This window comes from Ceratotherium simum, chromosome 10 (assembly GCF_057802395.1).
Source record: "Ceratotherium simum simum isolate JZ-2026a chromosome 10, ASM5780239v1, whole genome shotgun sequence".
Lineage (NCBI taxonomy): Eukaryota > Metazoa > Chordata > Mammalia > Perissodactyla > Rhinocerotidae > Ceratotherium > Ceratotherium simum.
Window position 1 is genome coordinate 81,643,539 of NC_141909.1, and position 26,355 is coordinate 81,669,893.

Consider the following 26,355-nt stretch of genomic DNA (forward strand, 5'->3'; position numbering starts at 1 on the left):
AAGGTGACTGCACAGGTCACAGACTCATGAAGCTGGCTTTGGGCTCCATCATACTGGAGTCCATCATATTTGATCTGCTCCCTCCTTCCAGAACCTTACGTGTATGGATTCCCTTGGCTTGGAACACCCATCTCTCTCTCTTGCCTAGTTCACATTTAATTCTTCAGATCTCAGCGTAGTTGTTTACTTTGTCAAAAAAAGCCTGACCACTCTGAACTAGATTAAATTATTTTTTATAGCACTATTTGCTTTAGTAACATTTATCATACCTGCAATTTTATGCCATGAATTTGATTATATGATTGACTCCTCTACTGGATTGTAAAGCTCCATGAGGACGGGGATTCTGTTTGCTCATAGTTGGCCCACTGTCGTGTCTGAAGCATCTAGCACATTGCCTGGCATGTAGTGGGCATTTGATAGTAATTTGTGGACTGAAATATATGAACTAACTGCTGTAGGGGAAGGCATACAGTGTAGTGGTGGGTTTCAGAGACAGATTACCCAGGTTTGAATTGAGGTTTTATTACTGCTTGCTCTGTGTGAGGCTTCGGATAAGTTTTTATCTTTCCGGCTTCTTAGATTCTTTCTCTCATCGCATTTTCTCTGCATCAGCCACATGCTTTCAGTCCTTCTTCAATCCTTCCCTCTCCTGTCCGCCATCCTGCCACAGGACCTTTCATCTACTATTCCTGCTGCCTAGAATGCTCTTCTTCACTTACCTAATCCTTCAGATCTCTCCATAGTCTCTTTCTCAGGAAAGCCTTCCTTAGCTTCTCTGAGAGGTGAAATTCACCTGTCCTATACTTAGATCACTGTGTAGTTCTTTCATAACACCTACTGCATTTGGAATTTTACATTTATTTGTGTGATTAATTAATGAATGTTGGTCTCTAGACTCTAATATGTATTAGTTTAGGGACCTTGTTTGCACATAGTGGTTGTTCAGTAATAATTCAGAATGAAAAGAATGAATGAATAAATGATGAAGGGAGTAGTGTGAGATGAGCCTAGGGAAATAGGCAGGGGCTAGCTTATCTTAAGGCCTTATTTGCCAAAATAATTAGCTTGAATTCACCCAGTAGTGTGACTTGTCAGATCTGTGATTTCAATACGTCAGTGGCAGAAGTGTAAAAATCTGATCTAACAGAAGCAAGATGTGAGGTAGGAAACAGTTAGGAGGCTGTTGAAGTTGTTCAGCAAAGAGATGATTGCTGAATCTTTGTTGAGATTCTGAACAAAACCACGGTAGGAGGGGATATATTAATATTCTTAGAAATTTTTTTTAATGCCAAAGTCACTCTTATGCTAATGGAGAGTGAATATATATTTGGAGGAAGCTGGGGAGTACCCCAAAATAGCTTGTATAAGCTCAAAATTCCTTTTTTATCTTAAGAAATTAGTAGAAATTTTATTTTAATCCATAATATATATCCGTTTTTATATAAAATTATTTGACCCCAATCTTTGAATATAAGTTTAATAACTTTAGAATGCTGGTCTATCTTTATTTTGTGGTGTTGTGGCAGGAATCAGAGAACTAATTAGAAAACAACAGTAGTAAGATAGTGACCTAATCAGATGAGATATTAGAAAAATTACCATGTTGTTATATTAGTAAACACACATGGAAAATTATTGAATTTAGGAATCGAAAGGCAGTATAACATAGTCTAGAGCCAGACTATCTGGATTCTTTTTGGCTCCCCATTGAGTGGCTATATGACATTTGGCAAGTCATTTAACCTCTATCTGTCTGTTTCTTCATCTCTAAAATAGGAAATGATAATATCTACCTCAGGAAGTTAACGTGAAGATTAAATGATTTCATTTATGTTAAAAGGAAAATGTGGGGGCTGGCCTAGTGGCATAGCGGTTGGGTTTGCTGGTTCGGATGCTGGGCGTGGACCTACTCACTGCTTATCAAGCCATGCTGAGGTGGCATCCCATGTAGAAGAACTAGAAGGACCTACAACTAAGATATGCAACTATGTACGGGGCTTTGGGGAGAAAAAAGAAAAAGAGGAAGATTGGCAACAGATGTTAGCTCAGGACCAATCTTCCTCAAAAAATGTCGTGCCTGGAACTTAGTGAGTGTTCTGTGAATATTATTTGTTACTTTGTACTTTAATGTGTCAAATAACATTGCATCAAAGCAGGCAAATCAAGGTAACCTTATAGTAAGCACTCAAATATTTGTTGAGTTAATTAAATTTCTTCTAGAGTAGGGCTGATAGAACTTTCTGTGTTGATGGAAATGTTCTATATCTATACTCTTCAATATGGTAGCCAGTAGCCACATGTGGCTGTTGAGCACTGGAAATGTGACTAGTGCAATGGAGGAACTAGATTTTTAATTTTAATTAATTTAATAGCCACATTTGAGTGGTGACTACCATATTGGGCAACACAGTTCTAAAATGTGGCTGTATGTCTCTTTGCATTCATCTTCTGATTTGTCAATACTAATTCCAGATTTCAAATAATTCTCATAGGTTCTGTCATTACTTCTGGTTGTTGCATTCCCAACTGTCAAAATGCAATACTGATTCTAAGTATCGAATGCATCTTTAATAGGTTCTATCCTATTATTATTATTCTTTCTCTTGCTCTAGAATCATCAGAACACAATACTTTTGGTGAGGAAGACCAGGCCTGAGCTAACATCTGATGCCAATGCTCCTTTTTTTTTGCTGAGGAAGATTGGCCCTGAGCTAACATCTGTGCCCATCTTCCTCTACTTTATATGGGACGCCACCACAGCATGGCTTGACAGGTGGTGCATTGCTGCGCACCCGGGATCCAAACCTGCGAACCCCGGGCTGCTGAAGCGGAGTGCGCGCACTTAATTCTATGCCACTGGGCTGGCCCCAAGACAGTGAATTTTTTCATCACCTGTATATACATGCCTACCTTTGACATTTGTCTACTTATGAACTGTATCAAGCAAATGTTTTATATAGACATCATAAAAAAGTAAAGAATACTGTCATATATCCTTTTTAGCAAAACAAGTTGGTTTAGGTTCTTGTCACAGAATATTGGGTAATGAAGTAATTCTCGTGTAAATGACTCACTGGATGAGAATACCATATTTCCTGTTTGTCCTTGGAAGTATATTGTTCATTCATTGATTCTTAAGTTTGAGAAAATTCATCTAGGGCAGAGTTTTTCCACTTGGTCACTATTGACATTTGGGGCTGGATCATTCTTTGTTGTGGCAGGCTGCCCTATGCATTGTAGGATGTTTAGCAGCATACCTACCGTATTAGTTGGCAGTGGCACTCCACAGTTGTGGCAACCAAAAATGTCTGTAGACATTGCCAAATGTCCCCTGGGGGACAAAATTGCCTCGGTTGAGAACTACAGATCTAGAATATCATCATCTGAAGATTCAAGGTCTGAGATTACACTTGTATGATCAATTTTATCATCATTAGTAGAGTCTGTCCATTAGAACTTTCTGCAGTGTTAGGAATATTCTATACCTGTATTGTCCAATGTGATAGCCACCAGCCACGTGTGACTATTTTTTTGTGTGTGTGTGAGGAAGACCAGCCCTGAGCTAACATCCAATGCCAATCCTCCTCTTTTTTGCTTAGGAAGACTGGCCCTGGGCTAACATCTGTGCTCATCTTCCTCTACTTTATATGGGACGCCGCCACAGCATGGCTTGCCAACCGGTGCGTCGGTGTGCACCTGGGATCCAAACCGGCGAACCCCAGGCCCCCGTAGCGGAGTGCGCGCACTTAACTGCTTGCACCCCTGGGCTGGCCCCCACGTGTGAGACTATTAAGTATTTGAAATGTGGCTAATGCAACTGAGGACCTAAATTTTTTTATTTAATTTTAACTAATTTAAATTTAAGTAACCACACGTGGCTAGTGGGTACTATATTGGACAGTACAGGTCTAGAGTGCTCCTAGATGTGTCTTTTTGCATTCATCTTCTGATTTACCTCATAATTGTGAAATATCTTTCCTTGTCAATTTTCTTCTCTTTGTCATTTTGGGTGGAAAATGAAAAATTCTGAATTCTTAACACTATTCAGTGAAACCTAGAAATAGATTACAAAGATGGTGTTTCCAGATTTCTTTTATATTTTCTTGAAATAGCATGCTGTACTTTGAGTAATGTAGTAAAAAACTTGAGGATAATGTAATAGCGCTGACTTATTTTGCTATTGCATCACTTTTCTAGATGATGTCATCATTTCTTGTTTTTTAATTTTGTTATTATTTTAGTCTTTTCTTAGCATAGTTGGGAATAATTGATGAGTTTTGATGAACTAGCACAATGTTTCAAGATATAGGAAAAATATCACTAAGATCTCATTATGTATCTTAGACTTATAAAAGGGTCCAGAGGATCCATAAGTGACTTCAAATTAGAATGAGTTTTATTCCATTTTTTTATTGATGTCATAGTAGTTTATAACATTGTGAAATTTAGTTGTACATTATTGTTTGTCAGTCACCATATAAATGCGTCCCTTCACCCCTTGTGTGCACCCCCAACCCCCTTCCCCCTGGTAACTACCGACTGTTCTCTCTGTCCGTGTGTTAGTTTATCTTCCACATTGAGTGAAATCATGTGGTGTTCGTCTTTCTCTGTCTGGCTTATTTTGCTTAACATAATACCCTCCAGGTCCATCCATGTTGTCGCAAATGGGACGACTTTGTCTTTTTTTATGGCTGAGTAGTATTCCATTGTATGTATACCACATCTTCTTTATCCAATCATCAGTCGAGGGACACTTGGGTTGCTTCTACTTCTTGGCTGTAGTGAATAATGCTGCAGTGAACATAAGGGTACATAAGCCTCTTTGGATTGTTGATTGTGGGTTCTTTGGATAAATACTCAGTAGTGGGATAGCTGGATCATAAGATATTTCTATTTTTAATTTTTTCTGGACTCTCCATACTGTTTTCCATAGAGGCTACACCAGTTTGCATTCCCACCAGCAGTGAATTAGGGTTCCCCTTTCTCCACAACCTCTTGAACGTTTGTTATTTTTTGTCTTGGTCATTATAGCTGCTCTAACAGGTGTAAGGTGATATCTTTAGTGTAGTTTTGATCTGCATTTTCCCTGATGATTAGAGATGTTGAACATCTTTTCATGGGCCTGTTGGCCATCTGTATATCTTCCTTAGAAAAATGTCTCTTCATATCCTCTGCCCATTTTTTGATCGGGTTGTTTGTTTTTTTGTTGTTCAGTTGTGAGTTCTTTATATATTATGGAAAGAAACCCCTTGTCAGATATATGATTTGCAAATATTTTCTTCCAGTTGGTGGGGTGTCCTTTCATTTTGATCCTAGTTTCATTTGCTTTGCAGAAGCTCTTTAGTCTGATGAAGTCCCACTTGTTTATTTTATCTTTTGTTTCTCTTGTCTGAGTAGACGTGGAATTCAAAAAGATCCCTCTATGACCGATGTCAAAGAGTGTACTGCCTATATTTTCTTCCAGTTTTATAGTTTCAGGTCTTACCTTCAAGTCTTTGATCCATTTTGAGTTAATTTTTGCATATGGCAAAAGATAATGGTCTACTTTCATTTTTTTGCATGTGGCTGGCCAGTTTTCCCAGCACCATTTTGAAGAGACTTTCCTTTCTCCATTGTATGTTCTTAGCTCCTTTGTCAAAGTTTAGCTATCTGTAGATGTGTGGTTTTATTTTAGGGCTTTCAATTCAGTTCCGTTGATCTGTGTGTCTGTTTTTGTACCTGTACCATGCTGTTTTAATTATTATTGCTTTGTAGTATATTTTGAAGCGAGGGGTTGTGATGCCTTCAGCTTTGTTCTTTTTTCTCAGGATTGCTTTGGCTATTTGGGATCTTTTTTTGCCCCATATGAATTTTAGGATTCTTTGTTCTATTTCCATGAAGAATGTCCTTGGGATTCTGACTGGGATTGCATTGAATCTGTAGATTGCTTTAGGTAGTATGGACATTTTAACTATGTTTATTTTTTCAATCCATGTGCATGGGATGTCTTTCCATTTCTTTATGTCATCATTGATTTCTTTCAATAAAGTCTTATAGTTTTCATTGTATAGGTCTTTCACCTCCTTGGTTAAATTTATTTCTAGATATTTTATTCTTTTTGTTGCGATTGTAAATGGGATTGTCTTCTTGAGTTCTCTTTCTGTTGGTTCGTTATTATAGAAATGCAACTTATTTTTGTAAGTTGATTTTGTACCCTGCAACTTTGCTGTAGTTGTCGATTATTTCTGATAGTTTACCAATGGATTCTTTAGGGTTTTCTATATATAAAATCATGTCATCTGCAAACAGTGAGAGTTTCTCTTCTTTGTTGCCTTTTTGGATTCCTTTTTCTTGCCTAATTGCTCTGGCCAAAACCTCCAGTACTGTGTTGAACAGAGTGGTGAGAGTGGGCACCCTTGTCTTCTCCCTCTTCTCAGAGGAATGCCTTTCACATTTTCACTGTTGAGTATGATGTTGGCTGTGGGTTTGTAATATATGGCCTTTATTATGTTGAGGTACTCTCCTTCTATACCCATTTTGTTGAGAGTTTTTATCATGAATGGATCTTGGATCTTGTCAGATGCTTTCTCTGCATCTACTTAGATGACCATGTGGTTTTTATTCCTTGTTCTGTTAACGTGGTGTATCACATTGATTGATTTGCGGATGTGGAACCACCCCTGTGTCCCTGGTATAAATCCCATTTGATCATGGTGTATGATCTTTTTAATGTATTCCTGTATTCAATTTGCCAATAGTTTGTTGAGGATTTTTGCATCTATGTTCATCAGCGATATTGGCCTGTAATTTTCCTTCTTTGTATTGTCCTTGTCTGGCTTTGGTATCAGGGTGATGTTGGCCTCGTACAATGTGTTAGGAAGTGTTCCATCTTCCTCTATTTTTTGGAATAGTTTGAGAAGGATAGGTATTAAATCTTCTTTGAATGTATAGTAAAATTCTCCAGAGAAGCCATCTGGTCCTGGACTTTTATTTTTTGGCAGGTTTTTGGTTATTGTTTCAATCTCTTTATTGTGATTGGTCTATTCAGATTCTCTATTTCTTCTTTTTTTTTTTTTTTAAAGATTTTATTTATTTATTTCTTACCCCCAAATCCCCAGTAGATAGTTGTATGCCATAGCTGCACATCCTTCTAGTTGCTGTATGTGAGACCCGGCCTCAGCATGGCCGGAGAAGCGGTGCGTCGGTGCACGCCTGGGATCTGAACCCGGGCTGCCAGTAGCGGAGCGTGCACACTTAACTGCTAAGCCACGTGGCCGGCCCTCTCTATTTCTTCTTTTTTGTTTGTTTTTTTTTTGAGGAAGATCAGCCCTGAGCTAACATCCATGCTAATCCTCCTCTTTTTGCTGAGGAAGACCGGCTCTAAGCTAACATCTATTGCTAATCGTCCTCCTGTTTTTTCTCCCCCAAAGCCCCAGTAGATAGTTGTATGTCATAGTTGCACATACTTCTAGTTGCTGTATGTGGGATGCGGCCTCAACATGGCTGGAGAAGCGGTGCGTCTGTGCACGCCTGGGATCTGAACCCGGGCCGCCGGTAGCGGAGCGCGCGCACTTAACCGCTAAGCCACGGGGCTGGCCCTCTATTTCTTCTTGATTCAGTTTTTTGAAGGTGTATGATTCTAAGAATTTCTCCATTTCTTCTAGATTGTCCATTTTGTTGGCATTTAGTTTTTCATAGTATTCTCTTATAATCCTTTGTATTTCTGTGGTATCCTTTGTAATTTCTCCCCTTTCATTTTTAATTTATTTATTTGAGCCTTCTCTCCTTTTTTCTCAGTGAGTCTGACTAAGGGTTTGTCAGTTTTGTTTATCTTCTCAAAGAACCAGCTCTGTTTCATTGATCCTTTCTACTGTATTTTCGGTTTCAATTTCATTTATTTCTGCTTTAATTTTTATTATTTCCTGCCTTCTGCTGACTTTGGGCTTTGTTTGTTCTTCTTTTTCTAAGTCTGTCAGGTGTAGTTTAAGCTTGCTTATTTGGGATTTCTCTTGTTTGTTAGGATGGGCCTGTATTGCTATGAGTTTCCCTCTCAGCACCGCTTTTACTACATCCCATATGAGTTGGTATGGTGTATTTTCATTTTCATTTGTCTCCAGATGTTTTTTGATTTCTCGTTAATTTCTTCAGTGATCCATTGGTTGTTCAGTAGGATGTTGTTTAGTCTCCAGATCTTTGTCACTTTCCTAGTTTTTTTCTTGTAGTTGATTTCTAGTTTTGTAGTATTATGGTTGCAAGTGATGCTTGTTATGATTTCAATCTTCTTAAATTTATAGAGGCTTGCCTTGTTTCCCAACTTATGGTCTGTCCTTGAGAACGTTCCGTGCCCACTTGAGAAGAATGTGTAATCTGCTGTGTTTGGATGAGGTGCTCTCTAGATATCTATTAGGTCCATCTCATCTAGTTTTTTGTTTAAGTCCACTATTTCCTTATTGACTTTCTGTCTGGATGATCTATCCATTGATGTAAGTGGGGTGTCAAGATCCCCTACTATTATTGTGTTGTTGTTAATATCTCCTTTTAGGTTTGTTAATAGTTGCTTCATGTGCTTTGATGCTCCTGTGTTGGGTGCATATATATTTATAAGTGTTATGTCTTCTTAGTGGAATGTCCCTTTTACCATTATATATTGATCCTCTTTGTCTCTCATTACCTGTTTTATCTTGAAGTCAGCTTTGTCTGATATAAGTATGGCTACACCTGCTTTCTTTTGTTTGCCATTAGCTTGGAGTATTGTCTTCTGTCCTTTCACTCTGAGCCTGTGCTTGTCTTTAGAGCTGAGATGTGTTTCCTGGAAGCAGCATATTGTTGGATCTTGTTTTTTAATCCATCCTGCCACTCTGTGTCTTTTGATTGGAGAGTTCAATCCATTTACATTTAGAGTGATTATTGATATATGAGGGCTTAATGTTGCTATTTTATCGCTCACTTTCTGGTTCTTTTGCAGTTCCTTTGTTTCTTGTCCCATGTGTTTTGGACTACCAATTCAGTGTGGTAGTTCTGTATGGGGGTCTCTTAGTTTTCTCTTTACTTACCATATGTGTCTCTCTTCTGATTATTTGTTTAGTGGTTACCATGAGGTTTGTATAAAAAAATCTCGTAGACGAGATAGTCCATTTTTTTTTTTTGTAAGGAAGATCAGCCCTGAGCTAACATCCATGCCAAGTCCTTCTCGTTTTGCTGAAGAGTACTGGCCCTGGGATAACATCTGTGCCTATCTTCCTCCACTTTATATGGGACGCCGCCACAGCATGGCCTGACCAGCGGTGCATCAGTGCGCATCCGGGATCCGAACCCAAGCCACCAGCAGTGGAGCACACGCACGTAACCGCTGTGCCACAGGGCTGGCCCCCTGAGATAGTCCATTTTTTTTTTTTTTAAAGATTTTATTTATTTTATTTTTTCCCCCCAAAGCCCCAGTAGATAGTTGTATGTCATAGCTGCACATCCTTCTAGTTGCTGTATGTGGGACTCGGCCTCAGGATGGACGGAGAAGTGGTGCCTCGATGCGCACCCGGGATCCGAACCCGGGCCACCAGCATTGCAGCGCGCGCACTTAACCACCAAGCCACAGGGCCGGCCCGATAGTCCATTTTTTGATGGCTTCTTATTTCCTTAGGCTCCTCTTCCCCTTCTAATTTATTATTATCACAACTTATTCCATCTCGTGTTTTGAGTTTGTGTTTCAAGTGATGAGGTTATATTTATTTTTGATGTTTTCCTTCCCTTAATCTTTGATGTTATAATTAAGTATTTGCTAACCTGTTCTGATAGAGAGCTGCAATTTTTCTATTTTGTCTACCTATTTCTCTCTTTGCTCAAAGGTTTGTATCCCCTTTCTCTCTTTTTGTTTTTTTCAGGCATGAGGGCCTTCTTGAGCACTTCTTGTAGTGGGGGTCCTGTGGCAATGAACTCCCTTAGCTTTTGTTTATCTGGGATAGTTACTATTTCTCCATCATATCTGAAGGGTATTTTCACTGGATAGAATATTCTTGGCTGAAAGTTTTTGTCTTTCAGAATTTTGAATATATCATTCCACTCTCTCCTTGCTTGTAAACTTTCTGCCAAGAAATCAGCTGAGAGCCAGTTAGGAATTCCTTTGTACCTTTTTTTTTTTTTTTTGTCTTGCTGCCCTTAATATTTTTTCTTTGTCATTGACTTTTGCCAGCTTTACTGCTATATGCCTTGGAGAGGGTTTTTTTATGTTGATATATTTAGGAGATCCATTGACTTCATTCACTTTTATTTCCAGCGCCTTCTCCAGGTTTGGGAAGTTCTCAGCTATTATTTCTTCTCTGCTCCTTTTCCCCTCTCTTCTCCCTCTGGAATACCTGTAATCCTTATGTTGCGTTTCCTAATCAAGTTGGATATTTCTCGGAGAGTTTCTTCATTTCTTTTTAGTCTTAGTTCTCTCTCCTCCTCCATCTGCAATATTTCTGCCTTCCTATCATCAATATTGCTAATTCTTTCCTCCATATTGTCAGGTCTGTTTTTTAAAGATTCCAGATTTTTCTTTATCTCCTCCATTGTATTTTTCATCTCCAACATTTCTGATTGGTTTTTCTTGATAGTTTCAGTCTCTTTTGTGAAGAAGTTCCTGATTTCATTGAATTATCTATCTGTATTTTCTTGTAATTTGTTGAGCTTTTTTATGATAGGTATTTTGAATTCTTTGTCATTTAGGTTATAAATTTCTCTGCTCTCAGGATTAATTTCTGGGTGCTTGTCATTTTCCATCTGGTCTGGAGATTTAATATATTTTTGCGTACTGCTTGAGGGCATGGGCTTATTTTTCCTCATTCTGAAAATATCTGGTCACAGCTTCCACCTGCCGCCACTAAGTGGGGCAGAGCTATGTATTTTGAGCCCGCCGTGATATGCGGGCACTCTGGCCAACCGGTTGTACTGGAGCGCTGGGCGGGGTGAGGGGCTCTTTCTTTCACCTGCCCAATCCCAGGGGCTTCTTGCTCTTCCCTTGCTATCTGCTCTCCTGGGATGCTAGCTTGATGAAGACACCGCTGCAACAGTTCAGTCCCTTCCATATGGGAACTTCCCACAGGCTGTGAGAGAACTTGGAGAGTGATGGTTTTCCCGTGGAGGGCCACCCCCCTCCCCCCTCTCACTGTAATTGCTGTGCAGTCCTGGTCCCAAGGTCACTGTCATTGGGGAAGGAGAGGAGTTCCCTTTACCTCCTTCCACTTCCTCTGGGGGTTCCAGCACCTCCACCTTCAGATGTAAGGCTGTGTGGGTCTCTCAGACGTCTTTTGTGTTGTGTGAATGTCATCTGTTGGTATTTGAATGTCCTTTTTGTTGGATCTTGGGAGGAGAGTCTAAGGGGGAAAGCTCACTCGGCCATGATGCTGATGTCACTCTCTTATTCCATTTTTTAAGAAGTAAAATTTCTCTGTGTTCTTTGGAAGTCCTCTAATAAAAAATTAAAATCATGAAATATCAAGCATTACAAATAAATAGAACTGCTTAAAAAAAAATTCCAAATATTGAGTCCAGTGGACCCTGATAGTATACTAATAGTTACTGAGAGTTTAAAGGAATGTCTTTATTATCTCAACATTAGGTATGATGTTTGCTATAGTTTTTTTTGTAAATTCTCTTTATCAGGTTAAGGAAGTGTCCATAATTCCTACTTTGCTACAAGTTTAGTCATGGATCTTAATTTATTAAACATGTTTCTGCATTTTTTATGATAATCTCTTTCCTTTAATATGTTAATGTGGTGGAAGATATTAGTTGATTTTGTAATGTTAACCCAGTTTTGCATTCCTAGGTTTAACTAACTTGGTCACAGTGTACATTATTATCTTTATTTATTTATTTTTTATTGATGTCATAATAGTTTATAACATTGTGAAATTTTCATTGTACATTATTGATTGTCAGTCACCATATAAATGCCCCCCTTTACCCCTTGTTCCCACCCCCAACCCCTTGCCCCTGGTAACCACCAATCTGTTCTCTCTCTCCGTGTGTTAGTTTATCTTCCACATATGAGTGAATTCATGTGGTGTTTGTCTTTGTCTGGCTTATTTTGCTTAACATAATAAGCTCCAGGTCCATCCGTGTTGTTGCAAATGGGACAATTTTCTCTTTTTCTGTTTTAACTAACTTGGTCACAGTGTACATTATTATCTTTATTTTTTTTAAAAAATTCCATTGTTGGATTTGGCATGTGAACTATCTTAAGATTTTTTTCATCTCTGTTCATGAGTAAGATTGACCTGTAAGTTTCTTTCTTGCACTGTCCTCGTCTGGTTTTGGTATTGGCATATTAATGCTAACCTCTGAAAATGTGTTGAAGAGTGTTCCCTTTTTTGTATTCTCTTGAAATCTGTGTAGGATTGGAATTATTTGTTCCCTGCTGTTTGGTAAAATCATCTGGGTCAGTGAGTTTAACATGTAGTTTTTAGAAAAACTACAGCAGTCCACCCTTATCTGCAGTTTCGCTTTCTGTAGTTTCAGTTACCCTTGGTCAACCTTGGTGCAAAAACATTAAATGGAAAATTCCAGAAATAAACAATTCATAAGTTTTAAATTGCTTGCTATTGTGAGTGGTGTGATGAAATCTTGTGCTGTCCTGCCCCACATGTGAATCATCCCTTTGTCCAGAGTATCCCCGCGGTATGGGCCACTCACCCGTTTGTCACCTAGTAGCTGTCTTGGTTATCAGATGGACTGTCGTGGTATTGCAGTTCCTGTGGTCAAGTAACCCTTATTTTACAGAATAGTGGCCCCAAGGCACGAGAGTAGTGATGCTGGCAATTCAGATATGCCAAAGAGAAGCCATAAGGTGCTTCCTTAAAGTGAAAAGGTAAAAGTTCTTGACTTAATAAGGAAAGGAAAAAAATCATATGCTGAGATTGCTAAGATCTATGGTAACTTTTAGTACAGTATGTTGTTATAATTATTTTTATTGTTAGTTATTGTTCTTAATGTCTTACTGTTGCCTAATTTATAAGTAAGGCTTTATCATAGGTATGTATGTGTAGGAAAAAACAGTAGGTATAGGGTTCGGTACTATCCACAGTTTCAGGCATCTGCTAGGGATCTTGGAACATATCCCCCAAGGATAAAGAGGGACCACTGTATTTTCAGCTGCTTCATTTTATTTAATAGTTGCTATTTCATTAAATAGCTTTGCTATTTCTTAAGTCAGTTTTGATATATTTTTCTAGTGATTTGTCCATATCACATGAGTTTTTATGTTTATCACCATAAAGTTGTTTTTCTTTTAATATCTCTTTATTATATGAGCTATCTGTAGATACAATCTCTTTTAATCTTGCCTGTTTATATATTTGTGTTCTTCTTCTCCTCACCTCCCTTCTGTGATTAATCTTGCCAAAAGTTTTGTCAATTTTATTAGTCATTCCGAAGAAGCAACTTTTGGCTTCTTTGTTTATCTCAATTGTATATGTATGTAATTTCTGTTTCATTGTTTTCTGCTCTTATCTTTATTATTTCCTTCATGGTATTTTCTTTGGGTAGGTTCTGCTATTTTTCTAAGTTCTTAGTTTGGATGTTTAGCTCATTTGTTTTAATTTCTAATGTAAGCATTTAAGGCTATGCATTTTCCTCTAGTACCCTATTTGTACACTACAGGTTTTTATTATATGAAGTATTTTTTCATCAATTCTAAATGTTTTGCATTATGATTTCTTCTTTCATCCTTGAATTTTTATAGTTTTTGTTGTTGTGAAATCAGGTTCTGACTTAATTGCTCTGTGGTCAGAGAATGTGTCATGTATATACCATTTTATTTAAAGTTTGTTTGGATATGCCTTATGGCCTCATATGTTGTTAGTTTTTGTTCAGTGTGTGTTTGAAAAGAATGTGTGAAATCCAGTTAAAGGTGCAACCTATTTATGTGCATTGAATTAAACTTGTTAAATCTTTTTGTCTCCATAAACTAGCAGTTACCTAGTGAGGTGTGTTAGTGGATTTGTTAGTAGTTCTGTCATTTTTTTCTTTACATATATTTGAGGCTATGTATTATTTACATACCATTTTAGTTGACCCTTTTATGATTAGTAGATGACCCATTTCTCTTTAGTAATATTTTGCCTTACATTTTGTTTTTTTCTGATGTTGTCATAGCTACATCAGTTTCATTAACTTGCTTTTGATTAAAATTTGCTTAGCATGACTCTTTCCATCCTTTTACTTTCAGCCTTTCCATGCCCTTGTTTTTTTGTATGCATGAAGTTGGATTTTCTTTTTTATCCAGGCTGACCATCTTAGTTTTTTATCTAGAGTGTTTAGTTTATTTACATTTATTTGTGATTACTGGTAAGTTATGATTTATTTATATTATTTTGTGCATATATGTGTGTGTGCTTCCTTTTGCCTTCTTTTGGGGTTTGATAATCTTTTGTTTCTCATTCCATAGTTTGAATGTTATAATGTATGTTCTTTACTTTTTGTTTTTATTTTTTTATTGACCATGGTAGACATTTTAACTTACATACTTAATTTAGTGGAAAGTTAATCTGTATATTCTGTCTCAGCTGAAACAGTAGAAGAACTTAAAAACACTCTCTCTTGATTTATATGCTATCATTGTCCAGAATTTTAATCGTCTTTTTAAAATTTCACAAATTAATTATTTTTTAAATACAATCAGTATTTGCTTAGATTTATGCACATAGTTATTCTCTCTACTCCATGGTCGTTTGCATTCAAGACTTCCATCTGGGCTCACTTTCTATCTGGAAGTATATATATCCTTTATAATTTCCTTAAGGAAGAGTGTTTTGGTGGTAAACTCGCTTGGTTTTTATTTACATGAACATGGCTTCAGTTACATTTTAATCCTTGAAAGATTGTTTCCCTGGATATACATTTCTAAGTTAATAGTTATTTCCTCTCAGTAATCTGAAAATGTTTTTCTGTTTTCTCTCATCTGGCTTCTCATTGCTTTAAGAAATCATTTTCAGTCTGTCACTTCTTTGAAGGTAATCTATGTATGTTTTTGTTCTTTTTTTTGCTGGTTTTAAGATCTTCTCTGTGATTTTTGGATTCTTCAGTTTCACTGTGATATCAATAATGTGAATTTTTTTCCTTTTTATTCTTTGTGGGATTAATTGGGCTTTCAGATTTTGAGCTTTGGTGTTTCTCATCAGTTTTAGAATACTTTCTGCCATTATTTTTTTAAATCTTTATCTTTCCCATTTTTACTCCAAGCTTTGTCAGTCAGGATCCTGGCAAAGGAACACTCAAAGGGTAATTGAATAGAGTTAATGAAGGAACTCTTGACAGAGGCTTGGGGAGGGGTAAGGTGTAAGGGAACCACAATAAATGGTGAAGCCATTCCTGGGGCCTGAAATGGCAGGGACAGGGAGTGGAGAATTTGAGAGAGCTGTCGCTGTAGGAGAGAGCAGCCTTATAGGAGCTGTAGCTTTCAGTGGAGAAAAGGAGCCACCTGGCCTGAGGGAAGGGGGTGAGGAAGCCTGGACGAAGTGGCCGCTGAAAGTTGGCCTCCTGCGGCTCTGAGTAGGACAGAGAATTGACCTTCACTTTGTCCTCAAAAACTCTTTAATTTTTGTACCTCTCTGCATTTTCAATAATTTTTCATATCTGTCTTCAGTTTTCTTCTCAGTGTGTCTAATCTACCTTTTAATCTGTCCATTGAGTTTTTAATATGTTTTTATTGAGGCATATTAGCATATAATAAAATTTACGAATCTTGGGTGTCCAGTTTATGAGTTTGGACAGTTATATATAACCATGTAACTACCATCCAAACAAAATATAAGGCTATTGATATTTAAATTTCTCTTATTATATCGCCCTTAAAAGTTCTGTTATCTTGCTCCTTATACATGTATTTTTTAATTGTGGTAAAATATAACAAATTTTACCATTTTAAGTGCTTTCACATTGTTGTGCAACCATCACCACTATCTCCAGAATTTTTTCTTTATCCCAAACTGAAACTCTGTACTCATTAAATAATAACTTCCCATTCCCCCCACCCCCCCAACCCCTGGTAACCACTATTCTGTTTTCTTTGTCTATGAATTTAACTATTTTAGGTACCTCATATAAGTGGAATCATGCAGTATTTGCCTTTTTGTGTCTGGCTTATTTCACTTAGCATGATGTTTTCAAGATTCATCCATGTTGTGGCATGTATCAAAATTTCATTCCTTTTTAAGGCTGACTATACTACATTGTATGTATATATTACATTTTGTTTATCCATTCATCCATCAGTGGACACTTGGTTGTTTCCACCTTTCGGCTGTTGTGAATAATACTGTTATGAACATTGGCGCACAATCTATTTGAGTAGTGCCTTTAATTCTTTTTAGTATATACCTAGAAATGAAATTCCATCTTGTATGGTAATTCTGTGTTTAATTTTTTGAAGAACTGCCGTACTGTTTTCCAGAGTGGCTGCATTTTTTGCACCATTTTACATTCCTACCAGCACTGGGCAAGGGTTCCAATTTTTCCACATCCTTGCCAGCAATTGTTCTTATCTGTTTTATTGATGTTAGCCATTCTCATGGGTGTGAAGTATCTCATTGTAGTTTTGATTTGCATTTCCCTAATGATTAGTGATGTTGAGCCTCTTTTTATGTACTTATTGGCTATTTATATATCTTCTTGGGAGAAATGTGTATTCAAGTCCTTTGCCCATTTTTTAATTGGGTTCTTTGTTTTTTTGTTGTTGAATTGTGGGAATTTTTTAAAAACATATATTATGTTTTGACATTTCCAATATCTGTGTTTTGTTGGTCTGATTCTTTAATTTGTTCTGCAAACTCATGGTGGCTTGTTTCCTCATGTGTTTAGAAAATTTTGACTATTAGCTTTGTAAGTGTTTCTGGAACACTCTGAAGCCTGGATTAGGATGCACTACTTCAAATGCCTAGGTGCGTGACTAACATAGGACTACTTTAAGTTTATTGGCTTGAAGTTTTTTGGACCACATGTGTCCTGTTGAAGTGGAGCAAGAAACCTATTTAAAGGCCTACTCAGGGTTGTCTGAAGTAATTTTTCCTCTTTCATCTGTCGTTAAGATCCAGACTGGAAAGTTTCTCCCTCCTTCCCTTTTTTTCCTTTCTTATACTGAGGATCCCAGCTTTATGTGGAAGAATGTCTGTCTTGTTAGATCCCTAACCTTAGGTGGGCACTGGCTATGTATCTCCTGTCTTCTATACATTGGGCAGCTGTCAAAATGGAAACTCAAGTTCCCTTGGGGTTGGCATATGTCTCTAGGGGAAATACATGAGTGCTTGCTTTCATCTTTGGATCCCTGCTTTTGCTTCCTTTTTAGCTTCTGAGGATCCCTTAATTTCTTGTCAGTTTAGCAATACATTTTATTATTTTATTTTATTTATTTATTTATTTTGGTGATGATGATTAGCCCTGAGCTAATATCTGCTGCCAATCCTCCTCTTTTTGCTGAGGAATATTGGTCCTGGGGTAACATCTGTGCCCGTCTTGCTCTGCTCTATATGTGGGACGCCTGCTACAGCATGGCTTGATAAAGCGATGCATGGGTCCGTGCCTGGGATCCGAACCTGTGAACCCCAGGCTGCCGAAGCAGAGCACGTGAACTTAACTACTCTGCCACCGGGCTGGCCCCAGCAGTACATTTTAGAAATTTTAAAATATTTTATCCATTTTTATTTGGTTTTAGCAGAAGAGTTATTCAAAGTATCTAGTCAGCAGTACCATCAGGAGTGGAAGGCTCACTCATTTAAAAAAATACAATGTTTCAAATAAATGGAAAAGTACCTAGAACAATATAAATCAGACCCATGTATACACATCCTAGGTTAACAAATGTTAATATGGCCATTTTACTTATAATCTTTTTTTAAAAAATTATACATTGCAGATATAATTGTAGCCCCCTTTGGGTCCCTTTTAGATCCCATTCTCCAGTCTCTGTTTCTTCCTCCACGATAACCACAATTTAATGTTGTATATCCTTCCCTTCCATGTTTTTACAGTTTATCCACAGAGGTAAATAATATGCTACATATACTTACTGAATTTTTAAATTTTTATATAAGTGACATGTTGTACGTGTCCTGTCATTTACTTCTTTCATTCATGTTTATTAGCCATTTTTTACTTTCTACTCTGTGAATTGTCTAGCCTTCTGTTCATTGGCCATTTTTTTGTTGCGTTGTGTATTTGGATTGGATTTGGCAGCATATAACAGAAAACTCCCAAAATAGTGTCTTTAAAAAAAGAAAGGTTTATTTTCTCTCACATAAAGTATGGAGTTACACGATCCAGGCATGGTCTAGTGACTCCAGGATATCATCAGGGGCTCATGCTGCTGTGCTGTGCTTTTTTTTTTTTTTTTTTTTTTTTTGCTATTCTTAGCTGGTGTCTCCCATCTTCTAGGTCTTCTTATGGTTCAAGAGGATTAGTAGGATAGCCATCATATCCTTTTCCAGGGAGCAGGAAAGAAGATTCAAGGACAAAAGAAAAATGTGTTTTTAGCTGAGTCAGCTCCCTTTAGGAAGCCCCACCCCTAACTTTGTTTACTTCTTATTGGCCAGAACCTCATTCCTTGTCTCCTTCTGCTGGGAAGGGGCCTGGGAAATGTCATTTAGCTGGGTGCATTGCATTGTGTTCTATTACTAAGGAAGGAGCAGAGGGTGAAGATTGAGGAGGTAGCTGTCAGTTTCTGCTGTGAGTTATCTTTTTCTTACTCTTTAGTGGGAGTTTTTATGTTCTGAATATTAATCCTTTGTTAATTATATGCAATGCGGTTTTTGTCTTCTAATCTGTGACTAATCTATCACTTATGGCTAAGTTTAGAAGGTTATAATTTTAATATCATTGAATTTATTAATTTTTAAAAAGGATTTGTGCCTTTTATTTATTGTTTAAAAAATGCTTCCCTATTCTGACAGTCTCCTATCTTTTCTTCTTAATGTTTTTGTTAATAGTTTTTTAAAGTTTTGCTTTTCATTTTTAAATCTCTAATTCATCTAGAATTTAGTACTATGTCTGCTATGAGTAGAGGTCTAATCTTATGTTTTTGCTTATGAATAGCCAGTTTCCCAGTGCCATTTATTGTATAGTCTAGTCTTTCCTCACTAATTTGTTGTATATCATGGAACTCTTTCTGGGAATTCTCTCAGCTGCATTGTTTGTTTTTTCCTGCTCTAATGCTGTTTTGAAAAATTATTATTAATGTACTGTTATAAGTGTTCATATCTGGTTGGGTAAGACTCCCTTCTTATCATTCTTTTCCCAAATTTTTTAGTGGTTTTTTTTTTGAACCTCAAAGTGTAATTTATTAATTTATTGGGGTCTAATTGACATATAACATTATATTAGTTTCAGATTTACAGCATAATGATTCTGTATTTGTATATATTGTGAAATAATCACAAGTCTAGTTAATATCCATCACCATACATAGTTAAAATTTTTTTCTTGTGATGAGAACTTTTAAGGTTTACTCTCTTAGCAACTTTCAAATATGCAATACAGTATTTTAACTATAGTCACCGTGCTGTACATTACATCCTATGACTTATTTATTTTATAACTGGAAATTTTTGACCCTCTTCACCCATTTTGCCCCCCCCCCAACCACCAATCTCTTCTTTGTATCTATGAGCTCATTTTTGTTTCTAGATTCCACAAATAAGTGAGATCATATAGTATCTGTTTTTCCTCTGTTTGACTCATTTCACTTAGCCTGGTGCCCTCAGGGTCCCTTTTTCCAAATTAATTTGACACTTTTTGGCCTTTCTCTTACATATGTTAGGATCACCTGGTCATATTCTGAGATGAACCTTATTGGGATTAAAATTGGAATTGTATTAATTTTGGGAGGCCTATATATACATTTTTAACTGCAGTTCTCTTATCAATTATGAGTTGCATTCCTTAGCATCATTAAATGGGGACCCTGACGAGCTGAGAGGTATCCTTGCCCAAGGTTTCCCAAATGTACTGCAGAGATAGGATTAGAAACCAAGTCTTCTGATTCAAACTGCTGTTCTTTTAATTAAAATAGACTGTAAGGTTGTTTAAAGGGATTTCTAAGATAGGGTAGACCTGTTTGTAAACAGAAAGAAGGGAGCCACTGCTAAGGATAACTTTAAGATAGGATAAAGAGAGAGTGAAAAGGGATGAGGAAGAAAATGCCCAAGTGAGGTGAGGGGAGTAAGTGGGCTAGGAGGGAGGGGGATGGGAGAGGAGGAGGAATCAGATTTAAGAGAAAGTTATAGGGAGGGAATATTTTGTAAGAAATTGGGGAAGGTGATAGAAGGAGAACATTGGAGTGAGGAGAGATTTTGAAAAGGAAGACACATAAAGGAGCTCATCATACAGGAAGGCTTTTACTTTTGGAAAGTAAAAAATAAGGTCATTTTCTGAGAGAAAGGAGTGATGGGTGTCAAAATGAGATGAGAGGTTTGAGAGGAAAACAGATTTGAAAGGACAACTTTGGGCTATATGCTAGGGAATCACAAGAGATTAATTACTTAGGACAGTGTCTCTCAAATTTGTTTAGTGGAAAGGTCCAGGATCTGGAATTTACTCTCTGTGGAATATTATGAAATATTGATGTGGTAAATTTAAAATAACCAAGTGTATCATTTTGTGTTATGGATTTAAATTTAGATAGGAGCAGTGGTAAGTTCCAAAGATTTAAGAAAAGATTAAAGAGAGAAAACTAAAAATTGAGCAAATTCTTATTATTAACTCAAAATCTTTAGTGAATGAATCAAAGACTACTATATACATGTTTTGTACATGTATAAAAATCTGTGATTTTTTAAAATTTGAACACTAAACCATGCTCTCTAAAAGATGAGTGAGGAATTAGAGCTAAGAAAATCCTTAATATGAGCTCTATGGCATGACTTCAAAACAAGTTTTCTTGACTACTTTTGTAGCGTATTTCTTGTCTACAAGTCGTGCCTGAGTTTTCAGTCTGACTCTGATGTCCTTACTTTTGTTTTTTCATGGTCCTATAAATAATGATATTTATAGTAAGCCAAGAATATTAGTATTCAGATTTCTCTAGTAACTATCTGAGAGATATTACTCTACCCAACTATGTATCCTCAACAGTAATATCTAAAAGAATTTCAAATCATGGGCTTTGATGTCACACAGACTTAAGGCCAAATTATGATACTTATTAACTTTGTGATCTTGGGCATGTGACAGTCTTTGAATCTCAGTCTCTCCATATGTAAAAGAGAGGAAGTAATTCCTACAGAGATGTTACTGGGATTAAATGAGAGAATGTAATGTAAAGTACTTAGTGCTCTGCATGGCAAATAAATGGTGCCATTGTTGTTAATAACAGTAATAAAAGTTATCATTATAACTGCCCAGGGAAAGAAAGTCTAAAGGTTCCATAAGATTTGACCATTGAGATTCCTGACTTTTTGAGGACAAGTTTAGTAGCGTGATGGGGGAAGAAGCCAGAATGCAATTAGTGGAGGCAGAAATTGTAGATTATCATAATTATTTGTGTGACTGTTTGATTACTGTCTGTCTTTTCTAATATACCCAGACCTCTGTAAGGGAAGGGACTGTTTTACTTACTTTTGTATCCCTCGCTTCTGGCACGGTGCTTGGCATATAGTCAGCCCTCAGTAAATACTTTTTTTTTTAAATTAATTAATTAATTAATTTTTTCCCCCAAAGCCCCAGTAGATAGTTGTATGTCATAGTTGCACATCCTTCTAGTTGCCGTATGTGGGACGCGGCCTCAGCATGGCTGGAGAAGCGGCGCGTTGGTGCGCGCCCGGGATCCGAACCCGGGCCACCAGCAGCGGAGCGCGCATACTTAACCGCTAAGCCACGGGGCCGGCCCCAGTAAATACTTTTTGAAGAGAAATTATTTAGGGACTTTGGTTCTCTTGATCTCTCGCTCTCTCACACACACACACTGTCTCTACTAAAAACTCATGTTAAGTATGTCATTTAATCCATTCATCAGTAAATAATCTCCAGAGTTCCCACTTTAGATGGCCCTGGCTCTGAGCCACTAATGGTGTTTCTTCAGGAGTTTTTGTAAATTGAAGGTGGCTGGGCTAGGCCAGTGGCATGGTGAGGGTTAGGGCCAGAAATACCAGTATATTGAGTTAGGGATTGTGAGGTTCAGGGCTTCTGCTAGTATAACTCCTTAAAACACCTCTCAGTCTTTCCCTATCCTTGCCTTTAATTTTCCTGAAGATACCTGGAATTGGTCTTCTGCTGTTTCCTTTCTTTCCATCACTGCTCTCTACTCCCACTTCCTATTGCTTCCGGCTTTTTGATTCATTTGATTCCGTCTCTGAAGTGTGAGCTCTTTTATTAAAGTTTTTATTATTAGTGACCTTGAGAGAACATAAACGGGCAATACAAAAAGGCTTCTTTATTATTTCTTTACTGAAGCTTCACAGGTTATATAAAACACTCTAATGTCTGTATTGGGTTTGGAGGAAGATTGGCCCTGAGCTAACATCTGTTGCCAGACTTCCTGTTTTTGCTGAGGAAGATTGGCCCTGAGCTAACATCCTGCCCATCTTCCTCTGTTTTGTATGTGGGATGCTGCCACAGCATGGCTTGATGGGTGGTGTGTAGGTCCACGCCAGGATCCAAACCTGTGAACCCCGGGCCACCGAAGCAGAGAGCGCGAACTTAACCACTACGCCACCAGGCCGGCCCCTAGGCTAAGAGTTTTAAGGGGAAATTTGCTTCCTTTCTATCCCAAGCCTTAAGCATGATGAGTCCTACATAATGCAGAGCCACCTAAGTGTAGTTTTTGTTAAAGAGTTGGGACCCTGGGGTCAATTTCCACCTCTGCTTCCTACTTGACCATGAGCAGATTATTTACTTACTCCATTCCTCAGTTTCCTCATCTGTAAAATGGGGATAATAGTAGTATCTACCTCATAGGGTGGTGGTTAGGATTAATGAGATTATATCTTATCTATCTATGGAAAATAATGTCTTGCAATGCTGAGTTAACTCAGTAAATGTTAGTTGTTGATATTATTATTGCCTCTCCCTTTTGTATGTGCTAAGCCCTAGGAATTTAGAGATGCATAAAATAAAGTCCCTGGTGTCAAAAACTAATAGAGAAAAAGAAAGAGGGCCAAATAAATACTTGCACTACATTGTTGGTTAATAAAGATATGTGGTGCATTATGTGAGGTGGGGTAGAGACACCATTTCTGTTCAGGCCAGCAAGGGAAAGGTCAGGAAAGACTGATGATGATGAAGGAGAGACTGAGGCAGAGTTTTGAAGGGTGAGTTCTGATTTCTGAAGAGGAAAGAGTTTGACAGGTAAAGGTTTTATAGGTCACTACTACTTGGGGAACTTGGAGGGAAAAGTACGTATTTTTGGTTTTGACTCTCAACTTGTTGAATCTGTGAGGGCTGGGAATCTGGGTATTTTTTTGCTGGGGAAGATTAGCTCCCAGTGAACATCTGTGCCAGTCTTCCTCTACTTTGTATGTGGGTTGCCGCCACAGCACAGCTGACGAGTGGTGTAGGTCCACGCCGGGATGTGAACCTGTGAACCTGGGCAGCCGAAGCAGAGCATGCCGAACCCAACCATTATGCCACGGGGCCAGCCCCATGGGAATCTGTTTTTTTTAAAAAACTTTTTTAAAAAAAAGTTTCTCAGGACTTTTTTTTTTTTTTTTTAATTTTATTTATTTATTTTCCCCCCCAAAGCCCCAGTAGATAGTTGTATGTCATAGCTGCACATGCTTCTAGTTGCTGTATGTGGGACACGGCCTCAGCATGGCCGTAGAAGTGGTGCGTCGGTGCGCGCCCGGGATCTGAACCCAGGCCGCCAGCAGCGGAGGGCGCGCACCTAACCGCTAAGCCACGGGGCCGGCCCTCTCAGGACTTTCTGATGCAGGTAATTTGCTATTTGGAAATCATTGCCCAGCCGTTTTCAAGAAGAAAGAATTTAAAGTTTTGGTTTTGGAAAACTAAAGTGAATACCACATTGCCATTTAATGTATTGACTTGATGATTTTATTGTTTGTATGATAATGTTCAACTAGGTGATTAATATAAATTAATTTTTAATTTTTTTTTAATTTTGTTTTGTTTTGTTTATTTATTTTTCCTCCAAAGCCCCAGTAGATAGTTGTAGGTCATAGCTGCACATCCTTCTAGTTGCTGTATGTGGGACGCGGCCTCAGCATGGCAGGAGAAGCAGTGCATCGGTGCGTGCCCAGGACGTGAACCCGGGCCGCCAGTAGCAGAGTGCGCGCACTTAACCGCTAAGCCACGGGGCCGGCCCTAAACTAATTTTTAGATTATACTTCATTCTTTATGAAATCTGATATTTTTAAATGGAATATCATTTTTTGTTATATTAAAATTATATTCAGATCTATACCTTATGAAGTGTGTGGATATCAGGGTGTCCAAAGATGATTAGCTTTAGGAACTATTCTGATTTGTAGAATAAACTAGTATATTAATTTGCAAAATTACGCACGTGTAGTGCTTTTCAAGAATGATGAGAAGAAAGAATGTGTAATTCAGTAATCCTCTGGGTAATCCATAGTTGATTTGTATTCATAGCAGTATAGCATGTGGTAGTAGTGTTTACTAGTATGCTGTATACGCAGGGTATAGTCAGCTGGTATTAACAATGAAATATCCTGTAAAAACACAAACTCATCTTGTTGAATTAGGGAAAATGGTGAGAATGAAGAATTGCAATAGAAGGACAAAAATATTTATATTCAGCATAGTTAGCTCTTTACAGTATTTTATTAATAAAGCTGTTTTTAAAAAGGTATTAAAAATTTAACACAATTCTTTAATGGAAATATTTTCATTTTTATCTAGAGAGCTGTAGAGGGTGCTGTATCATTAGGAATAGTAGTCTGAGCTGGCTTCAGCGCTAATTTTAAGAATCCCTTTAGGTCAGAGTATCCAAGTTAGTTAATTTCTCTTGGATGTACATCTTTTTTTACTATTTTAACTGAAATTAGAGTTACTAATGTTGCGTAATTGATGTAGTTTGTAAAGAATATTGATCTAATGTACTTGGTTGCAAAATGTTTTTCATCTTCCAGATTCTTTGAATATAGTTGAAATTATGATTTCTCCACTTTATATTGGTTACAGTAACAAAGGTTTATTTTTCTGTTATCTACTCCCACTCTCCCCTCCAAATTGAGAATTCTGATGTTTTTATTGGTAGGCTATATGTAAGCGGTCTCTTCCCCTTCTCTTCAGATGGGTCTCAGTAGGTCAGAGATAACCAAACCATATAATGGGAATGTATATTTTAGGCAGGTCTGGTTCAGAAGAGTATCATATTTAGAAGAAACATTGTTAGAACAAAATGGAATTTAAAAACCTGGGTAAACTTTAAAAGCTGTTTTTGTTAAGATAGAAATCTGGCTTTTCTGGCTGATTAGTTTATTATTCAGCTAGGAGTTTCATAAATTCCAAACTTTATGGTTCCCTAATTTTTCTGGTTTAATGGTGATTTTAGAAAACTTGAGGTAGAATTATCTGATAATACTTTAGAAATCAATTTTTAGTAGCTTTACACTGAGTTTCACTAGTGCTGAAGAATTTAGAAATTATTTGAATTTGGTCAAGTTAGAGTGGTATGTTTTGGAATAAAAGGCAATAGTTAGCTATGTTTCAAAAATACAAAAAATGTTAGAGAAGTATCTATCATTCTAAAATGTAGACAACTTTAAAGTATTCACCTAAACCTTGCCAGGAATTTCTTCTTTTTTCCTGAAACTATATTTTAAATATTTATTATTAAGTTTTATACTATAGTTCCTTAAAAAAATTAAGCAAAAAATTATCTTCCCATTGCCCCCTCCCCCCAAAAAGTGAAAGAATCTTCTCTTGTTGTGGGTAAAAGGATTGCTCTTGGTCAAGCTTTCTTATTAAACAAGTGTACTCTGTTTTTGTTTTTTAACTCTCAAGGCACCACCTTCCATGGTCAATAATGAACAACGCCAGCATGCAGAGCACATATTCTTATCATTTAGGAAATCAAAATCACCATTTGCAGTTTGCAAGCATATTTTGGGTAAGTAATCATTTAAAAAATATTTTTACATAATCAAATCTAGTTTTTCTATCTTGAACATTAGATATTTTAAAATGCTTTTAAAATAAGCAGGTTTGTACAGTTATAATTTTCCATTAGTAATCATTCTACTGCCGTGGCTTTAAAGATATTCCATAAAGCTGGACAGAAAACTTTGTTTTTACTCTGGATTTTTTCCCCCCTAAATAGAATGTCCAGCAATTTGTTTTATGGTTGACCATAACATGAAGGCTGTTAATGGTGAGGAAAAAAACTAATATTTTTTCTATTGTTTTCAAGTGTGATATAATTTATTATAGGAA

The 26,355-nt window shown here is 37.2% G+C and overlaps 1 protein-coding gene across 4 annotated transcripts in view; it reads left to right on the top strand.

Annotated features, from left to right (window-relative positions):
* XPO4 (exportin 4) overlaps positions 1–26,355 on the top strand; it is a 132,856-nt gene that overhangs the window by 9,246 nt on the left and 97,255 nt on the right. For 3 of the 4 annotated variants that reach the window (XR_015553506.1, XM_004435249.2, XR_015553507.1), the window contains one exon: positions 25,927–26,032. Coding sequence is in view for 1 of the 4 variants with exons in the window: in XM_004435249.2 (XP_004435306.1) it covers positions 25,927–26,032 (106 nt within the window). In the remaining 3 variants the exon portion in view is untranslated. Of the gene's footprint in view, positions 1–25,926; positions 26,033–26,355 lie in introns of those variants that run through there. The other variant, XR_015553508.1, reaches the window with a different exon arrangement.